General features: G+C 32.6%; 3 protein-coding genes and 1 long non-coding RNA gene across 10 annotated transcripts in view; 3 read left to right on the top strand and 1 right to left on the bottom strand.

Moving 5' to 3' along the window:
• The window catches only part of lap (phosphatidylinositol-binding clathrin assembly protein lap), a 45,850-nt gene extending 35,844 nt beyond the window's left edge, over positions 1-10,006 (top strand). For 6 of the 7 annotated variants that reach the window (XM_089708080.1, XM_089708073.1, XM_089708074.1 and 3 more), the window contains 2 exons: positions 6,585-6,656; positions 7,860-10,006. In XM_089708080.1, coding sequence (XP_089564206.1) covers positions 6,585-6,656; positions 7,860-7,967 — 180 coding nt within the window. In that variant the 3' untranslated portion in view covers positions 7,968-10,006. The remainder of the gene's footprint in view (positions 1-6,584; positions 6,657-7,859) is intronic. The other variant, XM_089708077.1, reaches the window with a different exon arrangement.
• LOC149479616 (uncharacterized) overlaps positions 1-25,471 on the top strand; it is a 137,820-nt gene extending 112,349 nt beyond the window's left edge. Inside the window, exon 2 of the long non-coding RNA XR_016317243.1 lies at positions 23,870-25,471. This is a non-coding gene — a long non-coding RNA (uncharacterized LOC149479616). The remainder of the gene's footprint in view (positions 1-23,869) is intronic.
• LOC149479618 (uncharacterized) lies at positions 4,317-5,584 on the bottom strand. Its single transcript, XM_089708317.1, has 2 exons — positions 5,580-5,584; positions 4,317-5,310 (listed from the first exon to the last, which is right to left on the bottom strand). The coding sequence occupies exons 1-2, from the start codon at positions 5,582-5,584 to the stop codon at positions 4,425-4,427; spliced, it is 891 nt and encodes a 296-aa protein (XP_089564443.1). The 3' UTR covers positions 4,317-4,424.
• Positions 16,386-25,471, top strand: alphaSnap (Alpha-soluble NSF attachment protein). The gene is made up of 6 exons (XM_089708105.1): positions 16,386-16,585; positions 17,968-18,164; positions 21,352-21,431; positions 21,970-22,155; positions 22,582-22,755; positions 23,663-25,471. Exons 1-6 carry the CDS (start codon positions 16,494-16,496, stop codon positions 23,810-23,812), a joined length of 879 nt encoding a protein of 292 aa, XP_089564231.1. The 5' UTR covers positions 16,386-16,493; the 3' UTR covers positions 23,813-25,471.
• Positions 25,472-26,012: the final 541 nt, after the last annotated feature.

Genomic DNA, 26,012 nt, shown 5'->3' with positions numbered 1-26,012 from the left:
CTATTTTGAGCTTGAAATTACTTTACTTTCCTTGCTTTTATTTTGCTAATTGACAACATTTCAAAATTTTAACCTACTTATTTTTTTATTTTAATCAAAACTAGATCAAAAATTATTATACATGTATTTTTTGCTTTTTCAAAATATTAAAGTTTTCATTCATCTTTTTGAGTTTGAAAATCATCTCATTCTAAAATGTCGTAAACGCCAAATGACGTCATACATACGGAGGAATAGATTTTTTCCTTTGCGACGTAATTTAGATTAAAAAAAAAAACTCGACAGTTGACATTTAACATTTTATCACTCTTGACAGTTGACACTAAAATAAACCGCCATTCGCCAAGCTTTGTAATTAACTACACACCGTTATTTGCAAGTCTTTTCGAGTATCTTAAATTTTGATAGCTAACATAGATTGTTGTAATTTTATACTACACAATGAAAGTTTCCGAAGGATTTCAGTCTGCTGATAATAGAAACCTACCTTCAGTTAGTTATCTGATGATAATGGAATATATGTATGAAAACGATTGCTACAATGCTGCGGAAACTCGTAGTGCTAAAGCATTACTTGCATCTCGAGAATCTTACGTCGAAACAGCAGTAGGATACGTCGAAGTTAAGCGGGAAGGAAATTTGTGTATAATTAAATGCCGTGTAACACCAGAACACAAAGTTAAAGGGAAACTATACGTCGTGTCTGCTACAATAGATGAGACTGCAGAAAAAATCATAAAAGTTGAATGTAACGACTGCGCAGCAGCAGCAGGAGGGTGCAAACACGCCATTTGTTTTGTAATTTGGCTTGTTAAACGATCAGATGAGCCATCGGTTACATCAACTGTTTGCTATTGGACTAAACCCAGACTTGCCGCAGCTGTTACAGATAAGCAGTTTGTTTTGGCTAAAAATTTGGGAAGAAAAAGGAAAGTTCCTGAAGATATAAATGTGAATGTAACATTATCCACATTTACTAATGAGTGTAATCTGCGCAATATATCTGAAGGAATGATTTTAAAATATTGCCAAGAACAGCAGCCTGCACTGATTGATTTAACCGTTTTTAATTTAATGCTCCAGTTTATTCAAGATGTCCAATATGATCACAGTTACATGGCATTTAAATCATGGTATGCAAACATCATTACAGACAACCTCAAAAACCAAATAGCTGAAAAAACTAAAAAACAGGCTGACTCTAAATTGTGGCATGCAATGCGTCAGGGTAGAGTGACTGGCTCCAAAATTTATGAGGCAGTGAAATGCAAAACTACAGATGGTGCATTAGTCAACAGTATTTTAGGGGGATATAAAGTGCCAGAGACTCAAGCTATTAAAAGAGGCAAAACATTAGAAAATCTAGTTATTCAGGAGCTTGAAATACAACTAAATATCCACATCGAAAAACAAGGCTTAATTTTACTATCCCCTATAATTGGAGTATCCCCAGATGGCATTTGCAAGGACTTTGTCATTGAAGTAAAAAGTCCAATGAGTCAAAAAGCAATGAAAAGGTACATAAACGAAAATGAAATAAACGAAAAGTTTAAAGCACAAATTATGCTTCAGATGTTTGCTGCTAAAAAGAAAAAAGGATTATTTTGTGTAGCTGATCCACATTTTGAACAAAACAAAATCATCCACAAATACTGGATCCTTTATGATGATGATTATATGCAACATTTGTTAAGGGGTGCTGAAAATTTCTGGGAAACATATATTTTCCCAAAAATGTTGGAAAGTGTTAAATAAATAGAACTTTATAAAAAACAGTCTTTTATTTATAGGAAATTATGAAAATCATAGGCATATTAAGATTAAATAAAATAAGTATTTTACAAAACTACATACATATACATAAGTTTAAGTTTGAACTTAATAATTTCTTAGTAAATTTAACCTAAATGTCCTTACATACAGAAATGACACTTAGACCGGGATCCCTCGCCCTTTTTCGTAAGTGATTACTAACAAGCTAAATTTTCGTCAGTAGCTTCATTTTGACGAGACGCCCAACATTAGCTAGTACAAAAATTTCGTAAGTGGTAGCTAACAGGGGTAATGAGAACATAATTTGTTGATTTAGTGGTTATCAAAAATTCATTACTAACTGGTTTTTTTATTTATAATTCTTATAATAATAATCTAAATTAGCCGAAAAAATATTTGTCCTACAAAATGCTAGGTTTGATCAACGAGGTCCCATTTTTGCAACATGTACTATTTACGAGGTCATGAAAAATTATTACTAACCAGCTGATTTTTTTTTTGTTGGTTAGTTAATAATTATATAATTTAACGCCCACATTGTCCTACACATTACGTGGAACGTTTTTCTAGTCCAAGACTCCTAAGTTGTCCATACCACAGGACCATTTTTTTTATTAGTAACTGTAGGACAAAAGTATCACGTGATACATTAGTGTGTTTTTTATCCGAATAAAACAATGTCCTACAAAAAAACTGGTATGCATCCGTAGTCCTACAATAATCGTAATTTTCCTTTTTCCTATGTGCAACATGAGGTAAAGTGAAAATATATTTATTGAAATAAATCAACTTTATTATGTAACATACATGAAAAAGTAGATATTTTTATATAAAAAAGTAATTAATTTTCATCTGACTCATCAGAAAAACATTCATCCTCACTACTGGCATCACTCTCCTCATCTTCATCAGTATCTTCTTCATTCTGATCTTATTAACTAACTAGTGACATACCAGTTGTGATTGTAAATTGTATCGATAATAATAATTATCGAAAACTATTTAGGTTCGCGATTTTATACTATAATTAATGACATGAATGACGTTGCATAACATAGTTATATTATAATATAAAATTTTAAGTTTTTGTAATAAAATAATATGAATACTATAACACTAAAAATGAAAATCGAGGTTAAACAAGGGGCATAATTTAGATGGGTGACCGATTTTTTGCAGATTTGTTGTTCTTTAGCCTGTTTGTACGGAACCCTCAGTGTCGCGAGTCCGACTCACGCTGGCCTTATTTTTATTAATATGTATTAACATCGTATTCAATTTCCAATGATAAAGTATGTGTATACAAAATACCTATATCGATAAAGTATGTGAATACAAAATATATCGATAAAGATATCGATATACAAATTTACTATGTCTCATCTCTAGGACATTTGGTGACCTTGAATTAGCCAATGAGAATGCAGCGCCCCGCTTCACCATACCTCAAGTTGTTGACAGATTGAACTTAGTACATTCAAGCTAACATTAGGCGTCTAGTGGTTGTGTGGTCGATGTTTCAGAGCGTCCAACACGTGGTCAACAGAAAAAAACAGCACGGTTATAGTCGGCTTCAGCATGGAGTAACTAAACACAGTACGCAGCATCGCGCGCATGCGTACTAATATAACTAAACTCCAATAGAAAAATGTACAGAATAAATAGATTTTTATTGTTATGAATTTCAAATTCCATTGGAGGATCAGCAAAATATACCATGCAATTTGTAGGACAATGTGGGCGTTAAATTATATAATTATTAACTAACCAACAAAAAAAAAATCAGCTGGTTAGTAATAATTTTTCATGACCTCGTAAATAGTACATGTTGCAAAAATGGGACCTCGTTGATCAAACCTAGCATTTTGTAGGACAAATATTTTTTCGGCTACTTTAGATTATTATTATAAGAATTATAAATTAAAAAACCAGTTAGTAATAAATTTTTGATAACCACTAAATCAACAAATTATGTCCTCATTACCCCTGTTAGCTACCACAATCGAGCATTTTCGTAAAGGAAATTCTTGGGCGTCTCATTGAAACGAAGCTACTCACGAAGTTTCAACTTGATACTAATTATTTTTACATCTAGTATTTGTACTACAACCTAAGAGTGTCGGACTAGAAAAACGTTCCACGTAATGTGTAGGACAATGTGGGCGTTAAATTATATAATTATTAACTAACCAACAAAAAAAAAATCAGCTGGTTAGTAATAATTTTTCATGACCTCGTAAATAGTACATGTTGCAAAAATGGGACCTCGTTGATCAAACCTAGCATTTTGTAGGACAAATATTTTTTCGGCTAATTTAGATTATTATTATAAGAATTATAAATAAAAAAACCAGTTAGTAATGAATTTTTGATAACCACTAAATCAACAAATTATGTTCTCATTACCCCTGTTAGCTACCACTTACGAAATTTTTGTACTAGCTAATGTTGGGCGTCTCGTCAAAATGAAGCTACTGACGAAAATTTAGCTTGTTAGTAATCACTTACGAAAAAGGGCGAGGGATCCCGGTCTAACTGTTTAAAATTATTTTTACAGAATATTCATTATTTATATTTACTATAGAACTTTATAAATTAATCAAACCACATACTATGGTCACCACTTCATCTATCTGTTGAATTAACTTATTTTAACAATTTTTCACTATGGAACTTTGTAAATTAATCAAACCACATGCTATTGTTACCACTTCATCGATGTATTGAATTAACTTATTATTAATAACAGAATGTGGTTTTAACAATTTAAATAATCTTATTCTCCTAATAACCCTCTCTATATGAATGCGTAGACTGGCAATAACTTTACTTTGAATGGCTTCTTTTTTTGTTAATTTTACATTTTTTGCAACACTTGGTGGACGAAGAAGCTTTATGCCTTTTTTAGTCAATAAAGTATCAATATGTTTGAATCCCCGATCTGCTAATATTGAGCAGTTAGGTGGTAACACATCTAAAAATCTAGATACTTCCACTATGTTTGTATCAGATATCCTACCACCATGGCCAGCTGATACAAAAACAATGAAACCATCAGGTGTTGAAGCCAATAAATATTTTAGTGTGTTAGCATTTTTATACTGAGACCAGGTCAGTGATTGCTCTATGGGTTTGGATGGTTTTTCTATTTCTATTTCAAAACAATCTATTATGCAATATATATTTGAGTATTCTTTATTTGTTTTAAAAGAAGATGGTAAGTTTCGTTTTACAGTCAAAATAGGGGGACAAAAAATCAATTGTTTAAAAAAATTAGATAGTACATAAAGAGCTTTATAAAATATACGCCATAAAGTGCTTAGAGATATACAAAACATGTCTGATATTTGCCTGAATGATAAATTATTTTTAATTTTGTATAATGTTATTATAATATGTATAGATTTTAATTTTAAATGAGACACAAAAAAGTTTATTAACCTCTCGTTTGTGGGGCGCGGCCATCGTGGAATGTGCGCATCTGTGGGGCCACACTGTGGTTCATCCACAGACAGATCCAGGTGAAGCACACTAGTGCTTTTTAATCGCGATTTCTCTATTTTTTTATATGAAAAGTACAAGAAAACTTAAGAAATAATTAAACCTCATTAAATTTCCGACTATATAGTATTCATCATGTATGAAGTGAGCTATAAAAATAAGCTTTAATTGATGGTCAAAAATGTAGTACTGTCATGTCAACTAATTTTGATTATTTTATAAAAATGAAACATTTTTCAAACGAAATTTAGTTTAATTATGAAACCTTACATATATTCCTAATAATATAGATAAAAATCTCATACACCATGCGTACATATTTTTTCTACAAAACATGTTCAAAAGTTAGTGGACTGAAGTGCCGTGTTTTTGACAGCATAAAAACCGTTAGTAAACCGACCAAATAGGCAAGTCATGTGATTCTATAGGTAGCTCTTTCTATTCTGTATATACCACGGTAGGTTAGAGGGAACTAGAATGATTTTTAATAAGATTTTAGAGACGATTTGTATTTGGTCACGAAGTAACCACACTGTGGCCCCCACACAGATCCGCAAAAGTTTACATCTGCCACTGTGTGGTTCCTCCACTGATGAGGAGCTAAGTAAGTGTTGGTAAGTTAAAGTTCCAGTGGGAATAGATTTAGCTCCTCGTCACCGATTAAAATAAATAAGTGAAACACGCATTTTAAATCTCTTACGGAACTTTACTTTTTATTATAACGAAGTAATATAATATTTCACCTTCTATATTTTTACTCGTTTCTTGTAAAATGCGAAAACAATCATTTATGATAGCATTATACCGCCATACTTCCTTGAACTGTACCGCACTGATCCGAGTAAAGACGGACAGGTGCACAAGCAATTCATCGGTTTTTTCATGCCAAACCGGACCGTAAAAAATCGGAATGCCGGACAGTAAAATTCCTTGTAGTGCACAAGCGCCCTAAACAGTAAACAGTAAACACTACAACTATTGACATTAGAAATATGACACAGGTGACAGGACATGCCATTGCCATGTTAACGTCAAATTGATAGTTTTTTTTTTTTAACATAGAAAATTAGGCTAGGGCGCGTTTTTATTCCTCCGTATGTATGACGTCATCATAACATTTTTCGTTTTTATTTAATTTCTCCTAAAATATGCGATAAAAAAATTAAATAAATTTTTTTCTGTAATCGCAATAGCAAAATAAAGAAACGGTTTTTTTCTATCATGGCCTTATAAAAAATGAAATGTTGTCAATTCTGTCCTCTTTTTATTTCATCCCATAGCATGGCATCCCCATTTATTTTGCGTTTCAGGGACAAGGCATGAGCCTAACACCACTGCCACATACGTTACCCCATATGTACCACACCCCACATTTTGTTATGGTAAGTTTTTTTTACCTCCCCCTACCCTCCTGTTTTATTTTTTATTATTTTGTAACTACCCCTCCTGGTTTTTTTGCTTTTGTCCCAAGTAATTTGTATAGAACAAATATTTGTAAATTTGAAATGGTGTTGGCGTTTTATGTAAATTGGTATATTAATAGGATGTATAATTTTATAAAGTAACCAAATTAAAATATGGTTGACTGGTGGCTCATATAGATATAAATAATAGTCACCAAGCTTCCTAGGGATATTCTATAAGAGCAAATATGAGCCTTAAGTTCATTTAGGTTTTAATTTAAAAACGGCTTGAAAGAACATTAATACTCATATCTTTATTGGGCCTTACACAGGAGCAGACAACAATGCAGGTAATGAAATAAAATATGGCTTCTGAAATTGAAAAACTATTGAGAAATGACATAATTCTCCTTGGAACTGGTATATAACCCGGCACAAAGATGGATTAAAAAAATCATATTATCAGATACTATTTTTTTATTCCATCATTTTATGGCTCGGGTTATTGCAATTCTTTATTGACACTTATAATACAGGCTTTTAAGTTACTTCTAAATAGTTCTATCAGAAGTCAAATGTGTGTTTTGCACGTGTGTGAGTGCATGGCCAGAACTTAAGTCATCATTCATTTTAAGTCATTCTCTTTTCAATTTCAGTGTGATGTTAATTTCGATTTTTTGATGATGCTGTATTTAATTGATTTTCCTTGGCCGTCTGTTTTTCAAGCTTGTTAAATATAGACGGACTGATTATTATTTTTTTGCTATAACATACAATTGTGATTTTTTTATCATGTTACTAAAATATGGATTCTTTGTTTGAGATAAAACATGTATTAACTATAATTGTTAATTTAAATGCGATATCGGTGTTCCATTAAAAACTAAAAATTATTTTAAAAACTACTTCTATAACATAATTTTTTGTGAATATTGTCCTTGTGTATAGTTAATTTACTTATGTGCAAGCGCTGTTGTCCATTTTCCACTATTTATGAAAGTAAAAGCAGTTAGTACTTAAAGTTAAGCCGTTTGAAATATTCAAAAGTGCTTTTAGAAGAAGTCTAATTGAATAAATTAATGTTTGAGTTTGAAATCTTTCAAAGATAAATAGTGGAAAGTCGCAAAAGAGCTTATAAAAATATTGCTCTCATTAATGTGCTAATAAACAATTTCTCAACAGCAACAACCGGGCATGGTAATGGGCATGAACGCGTCCCCAATGATGGGCATGGGAGGCATGCCCATGCGCCCCCCCGTACCGCCCCAACCAACCAACCACTTCACTTAAATTGTCTATAACCACACACTGTTCACGTCTTACAACCATCGAGCTATTCCAGAAAACCCCCCACCATAATTTTTTACAAAAAAATCCAAATTTTTTTGCAATTTTTTCTCGAAAAATCTCGATGGTCTTTGAGTTCTGAATCGACCGATTCGATCGACTCAAAGGTTACTTAACATAGTTACAGATTATATACGTCAAAGATTATAAACGTAGCGTTGTTTAATCTGCATTGTATATACGATTGTATTAGAGACGATATGCGCTTAGGTTCAAAGAGTTTATCGGGTAGGTGGATTTTGTTTAGTATAGAAATGTTTTGAGTCATATGATTTGTAAATATTGAATTATATACAGCGGGCGCTTCCGTTCGGACATTGTTACGTATTTTGGTCAGTTACAACTCGTTTGCGGTTAGGCTTTAAGCTTCGTTAGATTCTAGTGCGTAACGGTTTTCCTTAGCACTTTAAATTTATATTGTAGGCATGTGGATTATTATTTTTCATCCGTTTGATCGCGTATGAACGTTCTTATGATTTGGAGATCTAGATGTGGTATTTTTTCCTTGGTAAAAATATCAACTGTATTAGCTAAACTATAGTCATTTTTAATAAACTAAATATATAGGCACTTCAAATTATGTATTTTGTATCGGTGCATAGTTTTAATTTTGGTTTTCGTCGAAGTCACATTCCATACTAGAAAAATATAAAATCGGATACTGCATTCTGCTTACCCGTCTATAGTTTTACTAAAATTATTATATTTTATGCAGTTAGCAACATTGTATTTGGTTATATGAAATTGTGTTGAGTTTGAAGTTTATTTTTATTCGAAACAGGTGCTGTACTATGTTTTGAAGTTTAAACATTATCCTTGCCTGATAAAAAAATTGAAAATTATTGTGACCATATTGATAGTTCATGTAAAGAAAGTTACCATCGACCGAGTTTTGCATCAATTTATACAAATTGAACGATTTTTACTGTTAATTACTTTCTTTCTTATGATTATTTAGTTTTACAAGAAGGGTTTAAGTTTTAAAAGCAAATTATTATATAACCTACGTTTTCATTGCTCAGTGAAATTCTCAATACTTTGAACAATCGATGTGGACCAAATGCCGTCATGTTTTGTGATATTTCTTTAAAGACTGTTGTAAACGAAAGTATTAACATTTTATTTTGTATCTGTCGCTTGAGCAAAGTATTGGGTCGGTGTTGTCGTGTCACGCTTGACGTTTAAAATTTTTATTTAGCTGGCAACACTACGGTGCAGTATCTTACAATAAAATCGCGTAATTTATGATAATATAGAAATACGATAGCAAATTATTAATCTACATGTATTCAGTTTAGTCGAGATGTATGTATGTGTAAATAGGGCGTAGTTGTTTATCTCATATTCCATAGGAATTTATTGTTACATACCTTACTAAAAATTGAGTGCATCCTCTACTTTAACGCTACATATTTCGTTAGTTGTGCTATAGGTACGTTATACGTAGGTGCGTTCAGCAATTAGATAATCGATTGCCAAATCATTATGTGCATGCTCAGTGTAAACGATTAAATTATATTTTTGCTATATTATTAAATGCACACGTTAATGAAATCATTATTTTGGTGAAAATTTTATCTTAATAGCTATTAAATTTATTGTTTAATGTTAGCTATCATTTTGCTCGTACTTTGTGCAATTTTATTAATTATAATGGCAACTAAACGATAGTCTTGCCAGTAATAAAATGATGAATGCTTCTTTTTCAGTTCTTTTACAATGGTTTTCAAATATTTTTCTGTGATGAATGAACTCTTTTTATAGTTATCGCTAGTAACATTTAATTTTTTTAAAGATTGTCTTGATCTTATTTTGAATTTATTTACTCATTGAAATCGTTAAGTTGTATATTTTATTTGATTGTGCTAATCTATTTTGTCTTATGATTTATTTTATGTAAATATTCACATGCTATTTTATTTAGTAGCTCTGTCGTGCCTTGAGATATTCAGTTTATTTATGTGAATAAAAAATTATTAAGATTTTTGGTTTTTATTTTATTTTTCATTCGCGCTTGATTCACCCTTCATTTTTATTTAATAAAGTGTTTAAGAATTCAAATGACAATACTAAATTCCTATTATTAACAACCTGTATAAAATGTTTTCCAATTAAATTTTACTTAATTATATTCCCGTAAGCAATGGACGATGGGTCTCTTGGGAGATTAGTAACATCAACAAAAATTAAGTAACTAAAAAATATACCAAGCTCATTAATTATTGTGCTATACCTTTATGAAGTCAAGACCTATCGTCTATTATTTTCATCATGATTCATAAGTGGGGATAAAACCATACAAAATATAGCATATATGGCAACATCCACCTACTTCAATGTTACCATGTCCATGCTTAAAATTTCCCATACAAGAACACATTATAGATGTCTAGTTTATTAATATGAACGTTTATATCGTGTAGAATGTAGAACAGTTTTGTATATCGCAAATAATATATTCTTACTGTAATTTAATGTTTACAGCAATAGTAGACATACATTGGTGTAGATTCTCAAATTTATGTACCTACGTATATCTAGATAACCTATTAAGGTAACGGCACCAGTCGTGGACAAGCATCCAGTAATGGACAAAATAAATATTAAATTTAAATATTAAGACCAAAATTAACGTTACATAATTTAGCAATACTTAAAATAAAAGTTTGGTTCATAAGCTATCAAAATACGACACTTCATCTTATTCGGCCAAAATGTTTGAAGATGGTAGAACGTTATGTTTAGTTGCTGCGACTCGTTTCGAAGAAATCCGTTTTTACTAAGGAAATCCTTAAGGAAGTGAGGACACACTTTTGTTTATAAGAATTTTTGTATAAATGTCAGCAAAATTTGATATTACTTTTATTTATAGTAGTTAAGTGTACGAAATATTACACGATTTAGTATCATGATAGGTTATGTTGTTTAAATAAAATTCTTCAGTGTCCATAACTGGATTTAATTCTATGGATATATCCATTTATGGACATATGTCGAAAATAAACTTTTTTTTAAGATATTAATTACATGCGCTTTTCTGTATTGTCTCTTCTTTCTGATTAATAATATACCTATCACGACCATTTCAAACAAAGGGTTCCAATATTGTACAACAATTGTCCATGACTGGATTTGCTTTGGTTCCTATAATGGACATTGATATTTTTTGTTAAAATTACACTAATGGGTCCAACAACATAATATCTAATAAACAGGAAGAATATATTTTAGAACAATGGGTGATTATGTGCTGTGCGACTCGTTCTCGGCTTCATTCTCTATCACTGCGTAGAGAAGTCGCATACTTATGCGTATTGTAACGCATCTATCATAGAGAGTTCTCTGATGAACTGTTTGGATCGCTGTCTGCTGCTAAATTCCACCACCATATACAGCACACACGCTTAAATTTCATCCACACCATCTTGACAACAGTTTAAAAAAAGCTTTTTGCCTCGTGCTACAATTTGGAATCCATATTGATGGACCGATCAGATTAAGGCTGCTGGCGGATTCAGATTGGTGATTCACTTCACGAATGTAGCGGAATGCCAGGAAACAGAGAGGTATGGCGGAACATCGTGAAGCGGGTAGGTAACATCTACCCCCCCAAACCTCATATTGACCACGTTCGCTCTGACTAGAGTGATATGACGAAGAATAAGAAGTCAAAATGGATGGAATGGCAGTAGTTCTTTTAGTTATTTTTTTATTGTGAAAAAAACCCATATTGGTGTTTCTTAACGGACATAATTTGTATTTAACGATGCATTTGTCCAATTTTTGCCTATAAAATGGAAATTAAGACTGTTTTAAATATTATAAGTATGCAAAATAATTAATAAGTAGATACTATTTTTTATAAATACATCCCCGATTTATTGTATTCCAATCATCATTTTCAAGATTCTATTGATAACTATAAGTCTTCCCCAAGTGTAAATAACTGGAGAAACAACATTAGGTACAGTCCATAAATGGGTGTTCATAACTGGATGTTGTCCAAAACTGGGTGTCCATCATTAGATTTTTCACTGTCCAACACTGGTGCAAAAAAGTGGTTTTTTAATTTATAAATAACTTCATTATTTATGCATTGTAATCTTTTTTCTAACATTGGTTACGTTAAACTAACATTGAACTAAAGGTATAACTAAACAATATCCAATAAAGTTAAAAAACCTACGAAAAATTTGCAAAAAACTTCAATTTTTTCCTTAATCTGTACAAGACTGGTGCTGTTACGTTACCATATAGAGGAGATTAATATATTTTTGTTAGGAATGTTCTTCTCCCACTTAGTTACTACTATGTTCTGAATAGTAAATATAACGCTTACGATATTATACGTGTGTTGTTGAAACGTAATTAGCAACGGTTTATTGTGTATAAAATATAATAAATACCTACTCAAAGTTGATTGATGTTTTATTTTATTATCACCCCTTTTATGTTATGTTATATGGTTTTGTATTGCTCCGGTTGACCCGGCAAATAAAAAAAAAATTACTCACTGACTCAGTTAATTCTCGCTGAGGAATGAATATTAATTTTTGAGTTGTGGTGAATTAACCTGACTTTATACTTTTTCATCTAACTACCTAATTAAAAGCTGCGGTCTAAGTGTAAAATTAATAATTATTAAAGCTTAATTATTTTAGCTGAATTATTAATAATAATTATTAAGTCAGGTTCGTGGCTAGCGCCGCATCAAAGCTCGTATCCTCGTATCAAAACCAGCTTAAAATGGCATCTAAATCCAGATATTTTATTACTACCACTACATATCCTGATGATTACAATTTACAACGATGCGGTTCGGGCTGTATGGAGTAAAACAAATTTGTTACACACTCTAATCAAAATGTCCAGAATTTTTTTGGATAATATCATATGTTGGTAAACAAGCTTTTGGGCCACCACAAACGTCGATACAGACCCTCCGCGCTACCCCACTATGCTATATCAGATGTTAGCGGAATCGTGAATGGCAAATAATATGATTATTTCCTGACTAAAGCTTATAGGGGTTAAATTTTTATAAAAGGGTAATAAAAATAATACATTATGATATTAATAATAGGTATACAGCAAATATTATTACAGAGACATAGGCATATCAAAGTAATCTCTCTAAAGTTTAGATAATTATTATAGTGGTCACGTGATAAGCATGAAAAATTAGGAGGGTAGATCAAAGAAAAAGCGTTTAACTTAAACCAAAGATAAACTTTATAAAACCTTTAATTTAATACTAAATCCCTTATAGCAAAATATCCACAACAGTAAACTGCAATCCGTCGGCTCCTGATACTATAATAATCAATAATTAAATAATTATTCTCGTCAATAATTCTGTGCCTCCAGTGAATAAGGGAATAACTCAAAAACAGCACTTTTCAGGAGAGACAAAAAACTATATATCAATACTAAATCTTTATTAATTCAAAATTTTAAGCTTGTATGGGTAAGATATGATGTTAGACTATATTTTTACATATGAACACATATTGTAACAACCCCATAAATATACTTTTTTCGTGTTTTTTTGTAGTTGTGGCCTTATGAACGAGTACTTCATGGAATAACTCAATGTATTCACATAATTTTTTTTTTACTCTTTGCAATATAACGACTTATGCCCTTATGCACTATGTTCATAGTCGCACAACACGACTTATATTATTGCCAGTTTTGGTTTTATAGAAATGATGTGACTTATTATGCTTGAAATTTGTGTACTTTATGACTCAATTGAGGCATTTTAGTGGAAAAACTATGCACGTAGCTTGAAAAACGAATGAAATCAACGGGTTTTTTATCGTTATTAGATAATAAAAACAAAACAACATTTAGGTATTTATGCATTTAACCCTAGAAGTCCAATCTACGTAAATTTGACGTATGAACTCTTCTATATTTACCATCGAATCGCTGCAAAATCCAGAACCAACTTATTAGCCGTCGAGACCTAGCAGTACATAGTTGGCTCATCCCGGTAAATTCCGCCATTTTGTTGTAAAGAGGATGTTGTGCGTCATTTTGACGTATAATTGGGCTTTTCGTAACTTTTAAGATTGTTTCAAATTTTTATTTTGTGATTTATTTGAATAATAAAGTCACGTTTCACATGATATCTATAGTATTATACTATAGATTGAGTATAAAATGGGATCCAGACAACTTTTATACTAAGGACGAAGAACCTTCAATTTTAGTAAATGACGATTATTGTCCTCCGCTGGATTTGGACTTCAAGCAAGGGGATTGGGTGGCTGCAGAAGATGTTGTCCGGAGTAAAACCGAATATGTTATGGGGTTTTGTTACCCATGTATAATGAAAGTCGTAGATTGTAAAATAAACCTTTGATCTATCTTTCAATAATACAGTACTATGTTGTTAATGCTATACAATGTTTCACCAGTCACCACAATGAGTCTAGTCTGTACAGGTTAGCAGGAGACAATCATTGAGTATTGGTATCAACTGCGTATTGCGTTTTGCGTATTAACTATTGTCCTAGTGAAAATTAATCGTCGAATCAATTTAAAATTCGATCAAGTGCGTTCCGTTTCAAAACGCCACAGATAATAAAATATAGATAATAAAAGTGGCAACGCCACAATGTCATGGTGGTATACTTTGAGGATACAAGCACTTTAAAGAGATAAGAGAAGCCCGAAAACCATATTCCTGTATGTTCAGTTAATACAGGTGGTAATATAGGTGGTAATAATATAGGTGGTCAGTGGCGACTGGCGATATTTTACGGCATGATATAGAATTTTAACAATTTCTATATCATATAATATCAAAATAATGTAGATAAATAATGAAAAAACAATGAGCCACAAAGATTTTATGAAAAATTAAGCACAGATTTGAAGATACCTTGGATGCAAATACGACTTGTGGCACGCACTTTGAAGAGACTCTACGTGACAGTAGCCCAATTTTTTCAAAATATGTGGTACCATAAAATGTTTACGAAAATGCAGGACCAAAGAAGTATCGATATTGCGGATTTTTTTCCTATAAAAAAGGCAAATTACCAAAGCACAGTGGCTAAAACGCTATATGCGGAGAAAACAATATTCATAATAATTGTCAAGACTGGTTATAAATACTTTTTTTTAAGCGACTATTATAGACTATAGTATTATTGTCTTGATTATTGTAGTCAGATAATTTAAAAAAAAAAAGATTAAAAACGAGTTATTTTTTAAAAACTTACCCAATTATAAGAAGAAAATATAAGTTTAACATTTTTGTTGGCTTTTTTTAGATGATTAAATTATCGTTCTGTATTTATATAAACAAAGAGTATAATATCATTAAATGCACTTAATGTGTTAACTGTATTTTTAATATCTATTGCAAAAAACAGTTAATTTCCATAGAAATATATTAGTATCCCAAGTTAACTGATATATATACCTTTTTTAAAAAATATAAAGATTTGTTGTTGCAGATTTATTGAAAAAACGATTTAAACATAATAAGGAATAGTGTGTGTTGTTTCCGTGCAGTATTCAAAATAATAGACCAATAGCAACACGGCATTAATGCCAAACTGTCTCATGTCGTCACTTGAACCAATGACACTAAAAGAGTTGTGCCTTTATGCTCATGTTAGAAAAATGACACAAATGCGTTTATACTAAAATAGTGTTAGGACTGATGGAACAAAATGAATTAAGTCTTTATTCAAAAAGTATAACTACACATACGTCTTTGTGTTCGTGGGTACTTTTGACTCGAGACGAATAGTTCCTTTGCGATTGCCTAAAATGATGGATAAGGTAACTTATACCGTTATTCACACCCTACTTATACCGTTTGGGTCATTCGAAAAAATGGGTTAGGACACAGCTAGAGATATGACCTTTTGATATGTTGTGTATTTTGACGAGCTGAATCCAATGGTGCAATAAAAACCAAAGGGAATAACTCGTCTTACTCCCTTATTCACTGGAGGCACAGAATTATTGAATGAGATTCGAGTTCGTCGTTGTATTTTTTAGACCGGTGTGGCGGTAGCAGTAAAATGTAATCACCCTTTTTTAAATTTAGAAAATGGAGATATTTTTTTTAATTTTTTGAATCCAATGCTATTTACACATGAAGGCCAGTTTGAAACTCTATGATGAGTTTAATAATATCTAATGTTATTAGGTGGAAATATTAAACTATTTGGCGTCGATAATGATCAGACTAATGTAACGATTATTTTATAATAAATTATAATATTTTTATTGAAGATGTATCAAAAATTATTTATCAGTTTTCATTTTAGGTTTTCATGAACGCATCTTTTCTGAATTTTTGTTGATGGCAACAAAAAACTAATCGATGACAGCGACAAAGTATTCGAGTCGGGAGGAGTGACGACATTTTGTCAATAAATTATAAATTTTGCTCTTTTGGTTAAAATATTTTAATATTAGTCGGTATATTTTGCCATAAAAATGGCAGATAATGAACAAAAAGCTATGCAGCTGATGGCGGAGGCGGAGAAGAAGCTAAGTTCTTCTAAAACATTTCTCGGGTCCCTGTTCGGGTAAGGACAATGACTTGTTCAATAATTTGCTTAACTGTTCTATGATTCATGTTATTTTGTCTAGATTCTATTAACTTTCAAATAAATAATATAATAAAAAACCATATATACTGCCTGACCGAGTCTAATCTTGATTAAAATTGAATTATACAAAAAGTCCCAATAGTCATCATTATTATTCATCGTGAAGTAAACATAAATGTCCTTGTAGGCTTTTTATTTCTCGTTAATCCTATTATGGGTCTGGTTAACGTAATTTGACATGCATATTCGAAGTTTTTTCACAACAAGATAGTCTATGAATCTCATTGGAGTTTCTATACTATATTAAATCCTATCATGAAAATTTTACGATTTTAAGCACACGTAGTCATTTATTAATTTAATCCTTGATAAGGAATAAGAAGGCTTTATATTTATATCGTTTATATTTTAATGATAATGAAATAGGGTTGTATTGATCAATAATATAATAAGTCCTAATACTTTGTTACTTCGTCTACACATTCCTATGTGATTAAATGCACATGCAAAAACATTTACCTTATGCACAAACTTAGCGCATCATATAAATTGGTTGTATTCACAATAATTGAATCTTAAAATGGTCTGACTGCATTCAGATAATTATTTATTATAATAAATATGGAAAGCCTTAATTGGTCATTAATTTTTACTGCCAATGCAGAGCAATTTAGATCTATATGTATTAACATATAGATCTATAATAATAGCATTAGCTAGAACAGACTGATAAACTCAATACCTTTACATAATAATTTTCTAAACTATTACAATCTGCTTTGCCTTCTAACATCCAGAAAATTAGACATAAATTTATGCATACATACTTTATAGATACACAATTAGAGTGTGTTAAATTGTAAGTTTCATAATATTATTCTCTCTAAAAAAAAATTGTTGTAAGTGAAAGTTCACCAAGTATCATCTGCTGCATTTAGCAACACTTGCAAATGATTACCATGTAGAAAATTTCAACAGTGAAAGTCAATGTGACCCACAAGACTCATTTACTCATTTAATAATCTTTATACATAATAAGAAGAATTTTCATAATATGTAATTTCCATTTAACATGATTTCTGCCAATAGGTTGAATTTAAATCATGTTCACTTATGCTTTGATACAAAATAATATGTTCTAGTGCTCCTAAGTCTTAATTTCATGAGTAGCAATAACCTCTCTGTGATTTCTGTGTTTTAAAATATTAAATGGAGATTATTGACTTTGTGTCTCAGGTTTATTACTCCCTTGTTGAATTTTAATAACAGTATGACTTGTCTCAATTATAATAATGTAACAAAAAAGCTGAATATACCTAAATTAATAGCTAAATTAAAGCCATTACTTATCCATCTAGTGGCTCGTCAAAAGTAGAAGAAGCGGTGGACTGCTACCTGCGAGCAGCCAATCTATTCAAGATGGCGAAGAAATGGGCACAAGCTGGCCAAGCGTTCTGCAGTGCGGCTCAACTCCACCTGAAGGCTGGCGTACGACACGACGCGGCTACCAACTTCGTAGACGCATCTAATTGTTATAAGAAGTGCGATCCTAATGGTAAGTTCTACAGGAAAAAACTCAAGCGTCAGCCCAACCTGAGGTTCGAGATCCCCGTCAAGGGGGAACTTGTGCATGTCGGAACCAGTTAAGCCGTCTGTGTTAAGATGTAGAAGCCTTTCTGGCTAACATCGAGAGACACCACACAAAAAATACAGAGAAAAAGTTTATGTGTGCTTTATATTTTAATAAATTTAATCTACTATCTATTTTATCTACTTACTATCTAATATTATGATACTGACCGTTGATACAGTGGATGTCTTGGTTTGTTATATTATTAGTAGTTAATAATAAAGTTATTTTGGCTCTTGGGTTGCTAAGCAGTTAACTAGGGACATATGGGGTTTTAAATAATATAAAGGTACTTGATTCACTGATACAAATAGGGGAAAATTTTACTGCATGGTGCAAAGTTGAAGGGAAATTAGTGCAGTGTAATTTTATAATCTAATATAACTGAATAGTACCAAGTTTGATATTAATTTGGCTTGAGTGTTGGTGCACAACAACTTTTACAACAAACTTATACAGTTAAAGTCTCCCTAATGTATTACGGCCCTATGTACCTAATGTGATAATTAACTATGTTGTATAATAAGTGTATTATAAAATATAATTTACCTATCAACGGGCAAGTTTTCTTGACATATCCCTACTATGAAAAAAATTACTACACCGTCATTGATAGAATTTACTTTACGCACTTGAAAACATTTTTAGATCCATCAAGACAAAGAGACAATTAAGACTAATTTCTGTATTATTTTTTGTCTTTTCTCAAAAAAGTGATCTATTTACACGAGATACTTAGGCAAAATATTGTTCTAAGTACTTATATTAAAGTTGAGCTCAAAAATTTATAAATTGTCATGTATTAAAGATTATTCAACAGTTGCAAAGTAATCTACTTAGTTATAACGAGGTTGCGATCTAAAGTAGGCTATTATTACTCTATAATGTGTGTTCATGTCGCGTTAGTTTTGCATCGTGGCAAGGAATCAAATGCCTCCATTCGAGTGTATTATTGCCCCAATTTATCACGTACTTGTGACGAAATATTACTTGGACACGTAATATTGTCGTATGGCATTGTATGTACATTTCTTTGGTAAAATTTGTATTTGGGTTTGAGTTAACATGAGTGTCGCGTTGTCGTAGCGTTGTGGGTTATTCATAACTTAGTCTCCTCGAAAAATTTACTTAGATTGACATAATTTTTTTGGCTTTTTGATGGCCATTGATGGCAAAGCATTTATATATGTCACGGCTAAAGGTAGGTGAGAACATAAACTTAAGATTAGCCGGCTAAACTTAGGTTTATTTTCGACGAGGTGTTAATGTTAGTTTGTTCTATCTTTAGCCGGCTAAACTTAAGTGTAACCGCAGGCCCGTGGCTAAAAATGTCGGGGTGGGTAGATTTGGTTAGCGCCGGGCCGGTGGAGGGCTTGAGGGGCCCGCACAGTGCCAGAAAACACTCGCCCTGTTCCTTACATGTATTATAGTAACCAAATCTACCCACCCCGACTCAGGGCAGAAAGCTGGTGGCTAGGTTAGGTTAGGTTAGAACTCTTAAGACCCGCACGAGCCGAGCGAGCGCAGCGAGCGTGCTGCGGCAGCAGCCGGCGAAGTGCCAGAAAACACTCGCCCTGTTCCTTACATGTATTATAGTAACCAAATCTACCCACCCCGACATTTTTAGCCACGGGCCTGCGGTTACACTTAAGTTTAGCCGGCTAAAGATAGAACAAACTAACATTAACACCTCGTCGAAAATAAACCTAAGTTTAGCCGGCTAATCTTAAGTTTATGTTCTCACCTACCTTTAGCCGTAACATATATACTTAATTAATAATTATTCGTCTTAAAATAATTTGGATTCTCTATTGAAAATCTCTTATACGCAGGGCATTAAAGTTGTTTACCTATATTCTCGGAAAATCGATGAATATAGTATATGTGGTTTGCATCTTCTTCATGTGGGAGGTGATTTTTTAATTGACGTTAATAAGAATTTACTTAGTAAGAACGATTTATTCGATTTTTATACATATATTTTGTCTGTCTATCCCTGTGTATGGTTTGATTTTTAAAACTACGCAACGGATTTTAATGGGTTTAGTGGTTTTTGAGGAAGTCTATAGTCTATAGTATATAAGTATTAGACTAGCGAATAGCTAGTATAATGACCTAAATAGAACTATGAATTTGTTCCGCTTTTAATAATGATCAAAATACTCCAGTCCAGCATTGGTTTCGCCCCAATTATAACCTGATAATAATAATTGTTCAAATTGATCGCAAACTTTCCGATAACGTCATATGCGTCATATATTTATGACTAAACGATAGCCACGAGTGCTTTTTATAAATTTTATCTCGAACATTATGTAATATTTACAAACAGATGCCGTTTTTAGCAGAATTCCACAGTTATTGATTAATAGCTGTCTCTCTATCTCATGATGTAATCGTGATTGAGTAAGGTTTTTGCAAGCCTATGATTTTATCAAGCCTATGATTTTATCTCGTGTCACAATGTTTGTCCTCAATGGACTCCTAAACCACTTAACCGATTATAATAAAATTCGCACACCATGTGCAGTTCGATCCAACTTGAGAGATAGGATAGTTTAAACATGTAGGTACCACGGTCGAAGCCGGGGCAGACTACTAGTAATAATAATAGTTTAAAAAAACTAAAAAACACGCTTTTTATAGAAAACCGAACTAAAAAATAGAAAATTTTATCAAATTAGTGTATTGTCATCGGTCCTCAATAAAACTACAAAGTTTGAACGAAATCTGGCCGTTTAAAGTGGGTCAAAATCGCGCCCAAAGAAGTCGGTTACAAACATACAGGTGAAGCTAATATAAAGCGTGTAATAAATAAATATGGTTATTAATATTAGTACTATATTTTAACGTGTTTGAGATTATGATGTTAGGATCGAACATTATAGAATTATTAATAAAAATAAATAGATTAAAAATGGTAGTGGCTATTTCTGTTATTAGCAACTCAAATAAATATTTTTCACTCTCTAAGTTTAAACACGTATATAGGTATACCTCTTACGAATTTAATAAGGAAAAAGTGCAGAATCTATGATACTATATTTGTACTAATAAGTAATACTATAAGATGTTTTCTTAATCTAATGTCCAATTTTCGTTTCATGAATAGAAGCCGTATCGTGCCTCCTGAAAGCAATCGAGATTTACACCGACATGGGTCGCTTCACCGTGGCCGCTAAACAACATCAAGTATGTAACTTTTGTTTTGGTTGTTTTATTATCAATTAATACTTAAGAAATGTCTGCTCTGAAACACCATCACAGAAAATCGAGATAATTTAACACCTAGTATGTCTATTTGCCTCCAATTCAGTCAAGTTTGTAAATATTTATTACGCTTCAGAGATTATAATACTTACTTTATCTAAAACGATAAGGTGAAACTTCCAGAGCGATGTAATTTTTCTTGTTCCCATCACTTACATTCTAGTACAAAGTACCTATGACAGAACATTCTAGAACATTTTCGAACATTCCAGATCACAGTGTACATTCCCATCCCTCACAAATCACTTGAACACTCAATGTTCGCGAACGTTCCAAAACATAGCGGAGCTCTACGAGACAGAGTGCGTGGTTCCGCACACTTTATACCTCATCACAAATCAACACGCTTTAAATAGAACATTCTAGAACGTTTTCGAACATTCCAGAGCATTATCTCATCCCTCATCACAAATCAACACTCTCGAAATAGAACATTCTAGAACATTCTCGAACGTTCCAGAACATAGCGGAGCTCTACGAGACAGAGTGCGTTGACCTCGCCCGAGCGATGCAACACTACGAACAAGCGGCGGACTATTTCCGTGGCGAAGAGTCCACGTCCTCAGCCAATAAGTGCATGCTCAAGCTGGCCCAGTATGCGGCACAGCTAGAACACTATGATAAGGCGATACAGATTTATGAACAGGTATGCGGGTAGTTTGGGAGTGTGCTTTTTGGTTTCGAGTGAAGTTTGTTTGGTGAGAATGTTTCGTAAATATCGCGCTTGAGAAATATAAAGGAGCTACGTTTAAAAAAAATATGAAGTAAAATAAAACAACAAAAATTTTTTTATTCAATAATTTATCTTAATAAGTACTATTAAAAAGGCGAAAATTTGTATGGATGTTTGTTACTCTTTCACGTAAAAACTACTGAACCGATTACAATGAAATTTAGCACACATATAGAGGGTAACTTGGATTAACACATAGGATAGGTTTTATCCCGGAAATCCCACGAGAACGGGAACTATGCGGGTTTTCCTTTGAAAACGCGGGCGAAGCCGCGGGCGGAAATCTAGTTTAAAATATTTTCATACATTCATTTATAATGCCCGCTGTACACTGCACAGATAGCGAAGTCGTCGCTGGACAACAGCCTGCTGAAGTACAGCGCGAAGGAGTACATGTTCCGCGCGGCGCTGTGCCACCTGTGCGTGGACATACTGAACGCGCAGCACGCGCTCGAGAAGTACTGCGCGCTCTACCCCGCCTTCGCCGACACCAGGGAGTGCAAGCTGATCAAGGTACCGGCTCTACACCGCACTAGACACTAACACTACACTCTACCGCTCTTCTTTTTCACTTTGCTCGCACTCGCGCGCTCTATCACTGTAAACAGCGCTCTACCACTGAACACAGCGCTCTATCACTGAACACAGCGCTCTATCACTGTAAACAGCGCTCTACCACTGTACACAGCGCTCTATTACTGTAAACAGCGCTCTACCACTGTACACAGCGCTCTATCACTGTAAACAGCGCTCTACCACTGTACACAGCGCTCTACCACTGTACACAGCGCTCCACCACTGTACACAGCGCTCTACCACTGTACACAGCGCTCCACCACTGTACACATAGCGCTCTACCACACAACATGCTGCGCTCTACCACTGCAACTGTACATGCGGTGCTCTACCACTACGTACTGCGCTCTACCACTATATATGCTTCGCTTTACCATTCTACATGCTTCGCTCTACCACTCTACATGACGCGCTCTACCACTCTACATGCTGCGCTTTACCACTCTACATGCTGCGCTCTACTACTTAACGACTAACTCTACGACTCTATCCCCAGCGATCTACCAATACACGTACACGAAATTCACAGTACAAACAGACAATTTTCCGTGACTTCTTCAGATGGACGCCAATATTTACATTGAAACCTCGGCATTACATGACGTGCTAAATTGGTTACGTTTTTACTGTATTTTCAACTTTAAACAATTCTCTCTCGTGTCTGAATTTATAACGAGCGCAAAACAATAGATCAATAAAAATATTTTCATTGTCTCAACTATTTCAATTTTTTTAATGATAATGTTTTGACCTAAAAGTAAATAATTGGGGATTTTTTTTTTTCGATTCAAAAGCGAACGAAGTCTATTTCATTAAATGTTTGACGTTAAATATTCTATTCCAGGAGCTGATCGAGCACCTCGAAGAGCAGAACATAGACGCGTTCACTGAAGCGGTGAAAACATACGACAGTATATCCCGACTTGATCAGTGGTATACCAGCATGTTGGTCCGCATTAAGAAACAGATCAACGACAACCCGGACCTGCGCTGAACCACGGTACGGCTTGCGCAAACATCGCCGTCATTTATTTATTTATTTATTTATTAGAAATACCAACGTTTGTTTACATTGTTTCATTAATTATTAATTACAGTCTTATTATATTCTTCTAAATATAACAAACAATTACAGGTATTCACAACATGCAAATATAAATTACACAAACTGACAATTTTAATTGTGTACTCTACAGCGAGAAGAGAAAAAATCAAAAAGTCATGCAGGGCGTCATGCTTGGAGTGCGGTGTTGCTGGGGCTTTAGGGGGGGGGGGGGGGGTTATGTTTGTAGAAAAGTTCTGTTTGCGCAAAACTTGGGCTTTCGTTTTTGTAGGATTTCTTATTTTAGGCAGTGAAGTGGGTTTGCGCAAACTATGTATAGATTAAATGGCTTTGAGTAATGCAAGTTTTTTATGCTTCGTTTGTATAAATTTCCCCGTCTAGTATGTAGCGAGTATAATGTAGAACACATAAATTTCTTCCAATCAATCGCAATTTTTTATTATCTAACCGGAGTAATTACTTAGTAAAGAGTACTTACACCTTTTAATTTTATGAAGTTCTTCAATTTTTATTAATTTCAATCTTTGAAAAGATCTATTTATCTTTTTAAAGATTGACTATAATTATAAACTAATTGCAAGCAAAGACGGAGACAGAAGTTAGTATAAGATATAGAAAAATAGATTCGGGCTTAAACTTCGTAAATTTATAATATTAGCCAGAACCAGTGTTAGATTTCATTAAGGCTCGGCTACACGCAACGAAAGTTTGTGCAAACTTTGCTTGACTCCAAACTTTTTTAATTCATTTGTTTTGTTTTTTAACAATTTATTCGACTTTCTCAATCCAGTAATGTTGCAGCTACACAATCCGTCAGGTTTGTGCAAGCAAAAGAAAAATGACGAATCGACGATATATTATGTATCATGTAAAATATAAAATTGATGCCACATTTGTTTTTACTTCTTCGTAAATAACTTTCAAGTAGAATATAATGCGCCTATTCATTGTATTTGATAGATTAGACTGCATTCAATTACACTGCTGGCCGTGAAAATGGAAAGGAATTGATAGTGCGAATTGTTACTTTTACCGCTTTTTTTTAATGAACCGTGAACAGTGAAAAGTTGGTAGAATTTCTTAATTTAAAATGATATTGCAATACTTATTAATAGATTTTTTTGCTACTTACAAAATATAAAATTTTGCACTCGTATACTTCTGGAAAATAGATAATTAACAGAAATATAAATTGAGCATTATTATTTGCATTTCATACATTTTTAATGGCTAACAGTGTACTGATTAGTAAACAAGTTCTAATTATTATAATATAATTAGTTGATAAGTGAGTTTTTTCTTAAGATATCGTATAAGGTGCACTGCTTACTTTGATAAGTACACGAAATAAATAAAAATAATATTAAAGGTGTACGCATTTTTTTGGCCTGATGTGTAAAACGTTGGAATTTGTTGTATTTGAATTGTAGCATAAAAATATTTAAGATTTCTTTTTTTCTATTTCAGATTGGGGCCCGTTCTCATTTTTCTAGTTTAATTCTCGTATGTAATTATGTAACTATTACGTTGTTGTAAATATTATTATATTTTATAAAATTTCGTTATTAATAAACATATTTTTTTGTTCAATTTTGTTTTTTTTTTAATTGTTTTGTATTTGATTGTATTTTTTCCTTTTACTTTTGTGTTGGTAAAAAATACGTTCGGATTAAAATAAACACTGGTGTGGTCGGTATTCAATAAATAATGATTTTTTTAACTACCCTCTAAAGGTATAAATTATATTTTGACCAGTGTGAATATGTAACTACCAACCTGAAGGAATTTTTGTTTGTGTTTCTTTGTTTTATAGTAGTATTTTATAATATACCATATTGTAAACTATCTAGAGATGTGAGTTCTATATAGATTTCTAACCCCTTTTGATTATCATTAAGAATTAAAAAAAAAATAACCATGCTTTTCTAATGTTCCATTTTTTTTTTCAAACTCAAACATTTAAATTTATTCAATAAGACTTCTACTAGAAGCACTTTTGAATCGTCATATTTTCATATTTTTAACATTAACCATCGATTTCTAGTGGTTCATTATGGAAATTACCAGATAATGTAATTTATTTGTTTTTTGAAGTGAAACTTCTTTATCGGGGGTGGAAAAAAATTACACG

Source organism: Colias philodice, chromosome 20 (assembly GCF_061535455.1).
Source record: "Colias philodice isolate Cphi_HAF_F1 chromosome 20, ilColPhil1 Martin Lab GWU primary, whole genome shotgun sequence".
Taxonomy (NCBI): domain Eukaryota; kingdom Metazoa; phylum Arthropoda; class Insecta; order Lepidoptera; family Pieridae; genus Colias; species Colias philodice.
Note: the sequence above shows the minus strand (reverse complement) of the source record. Positions and strands in the feature narration are given on the sequence as shown.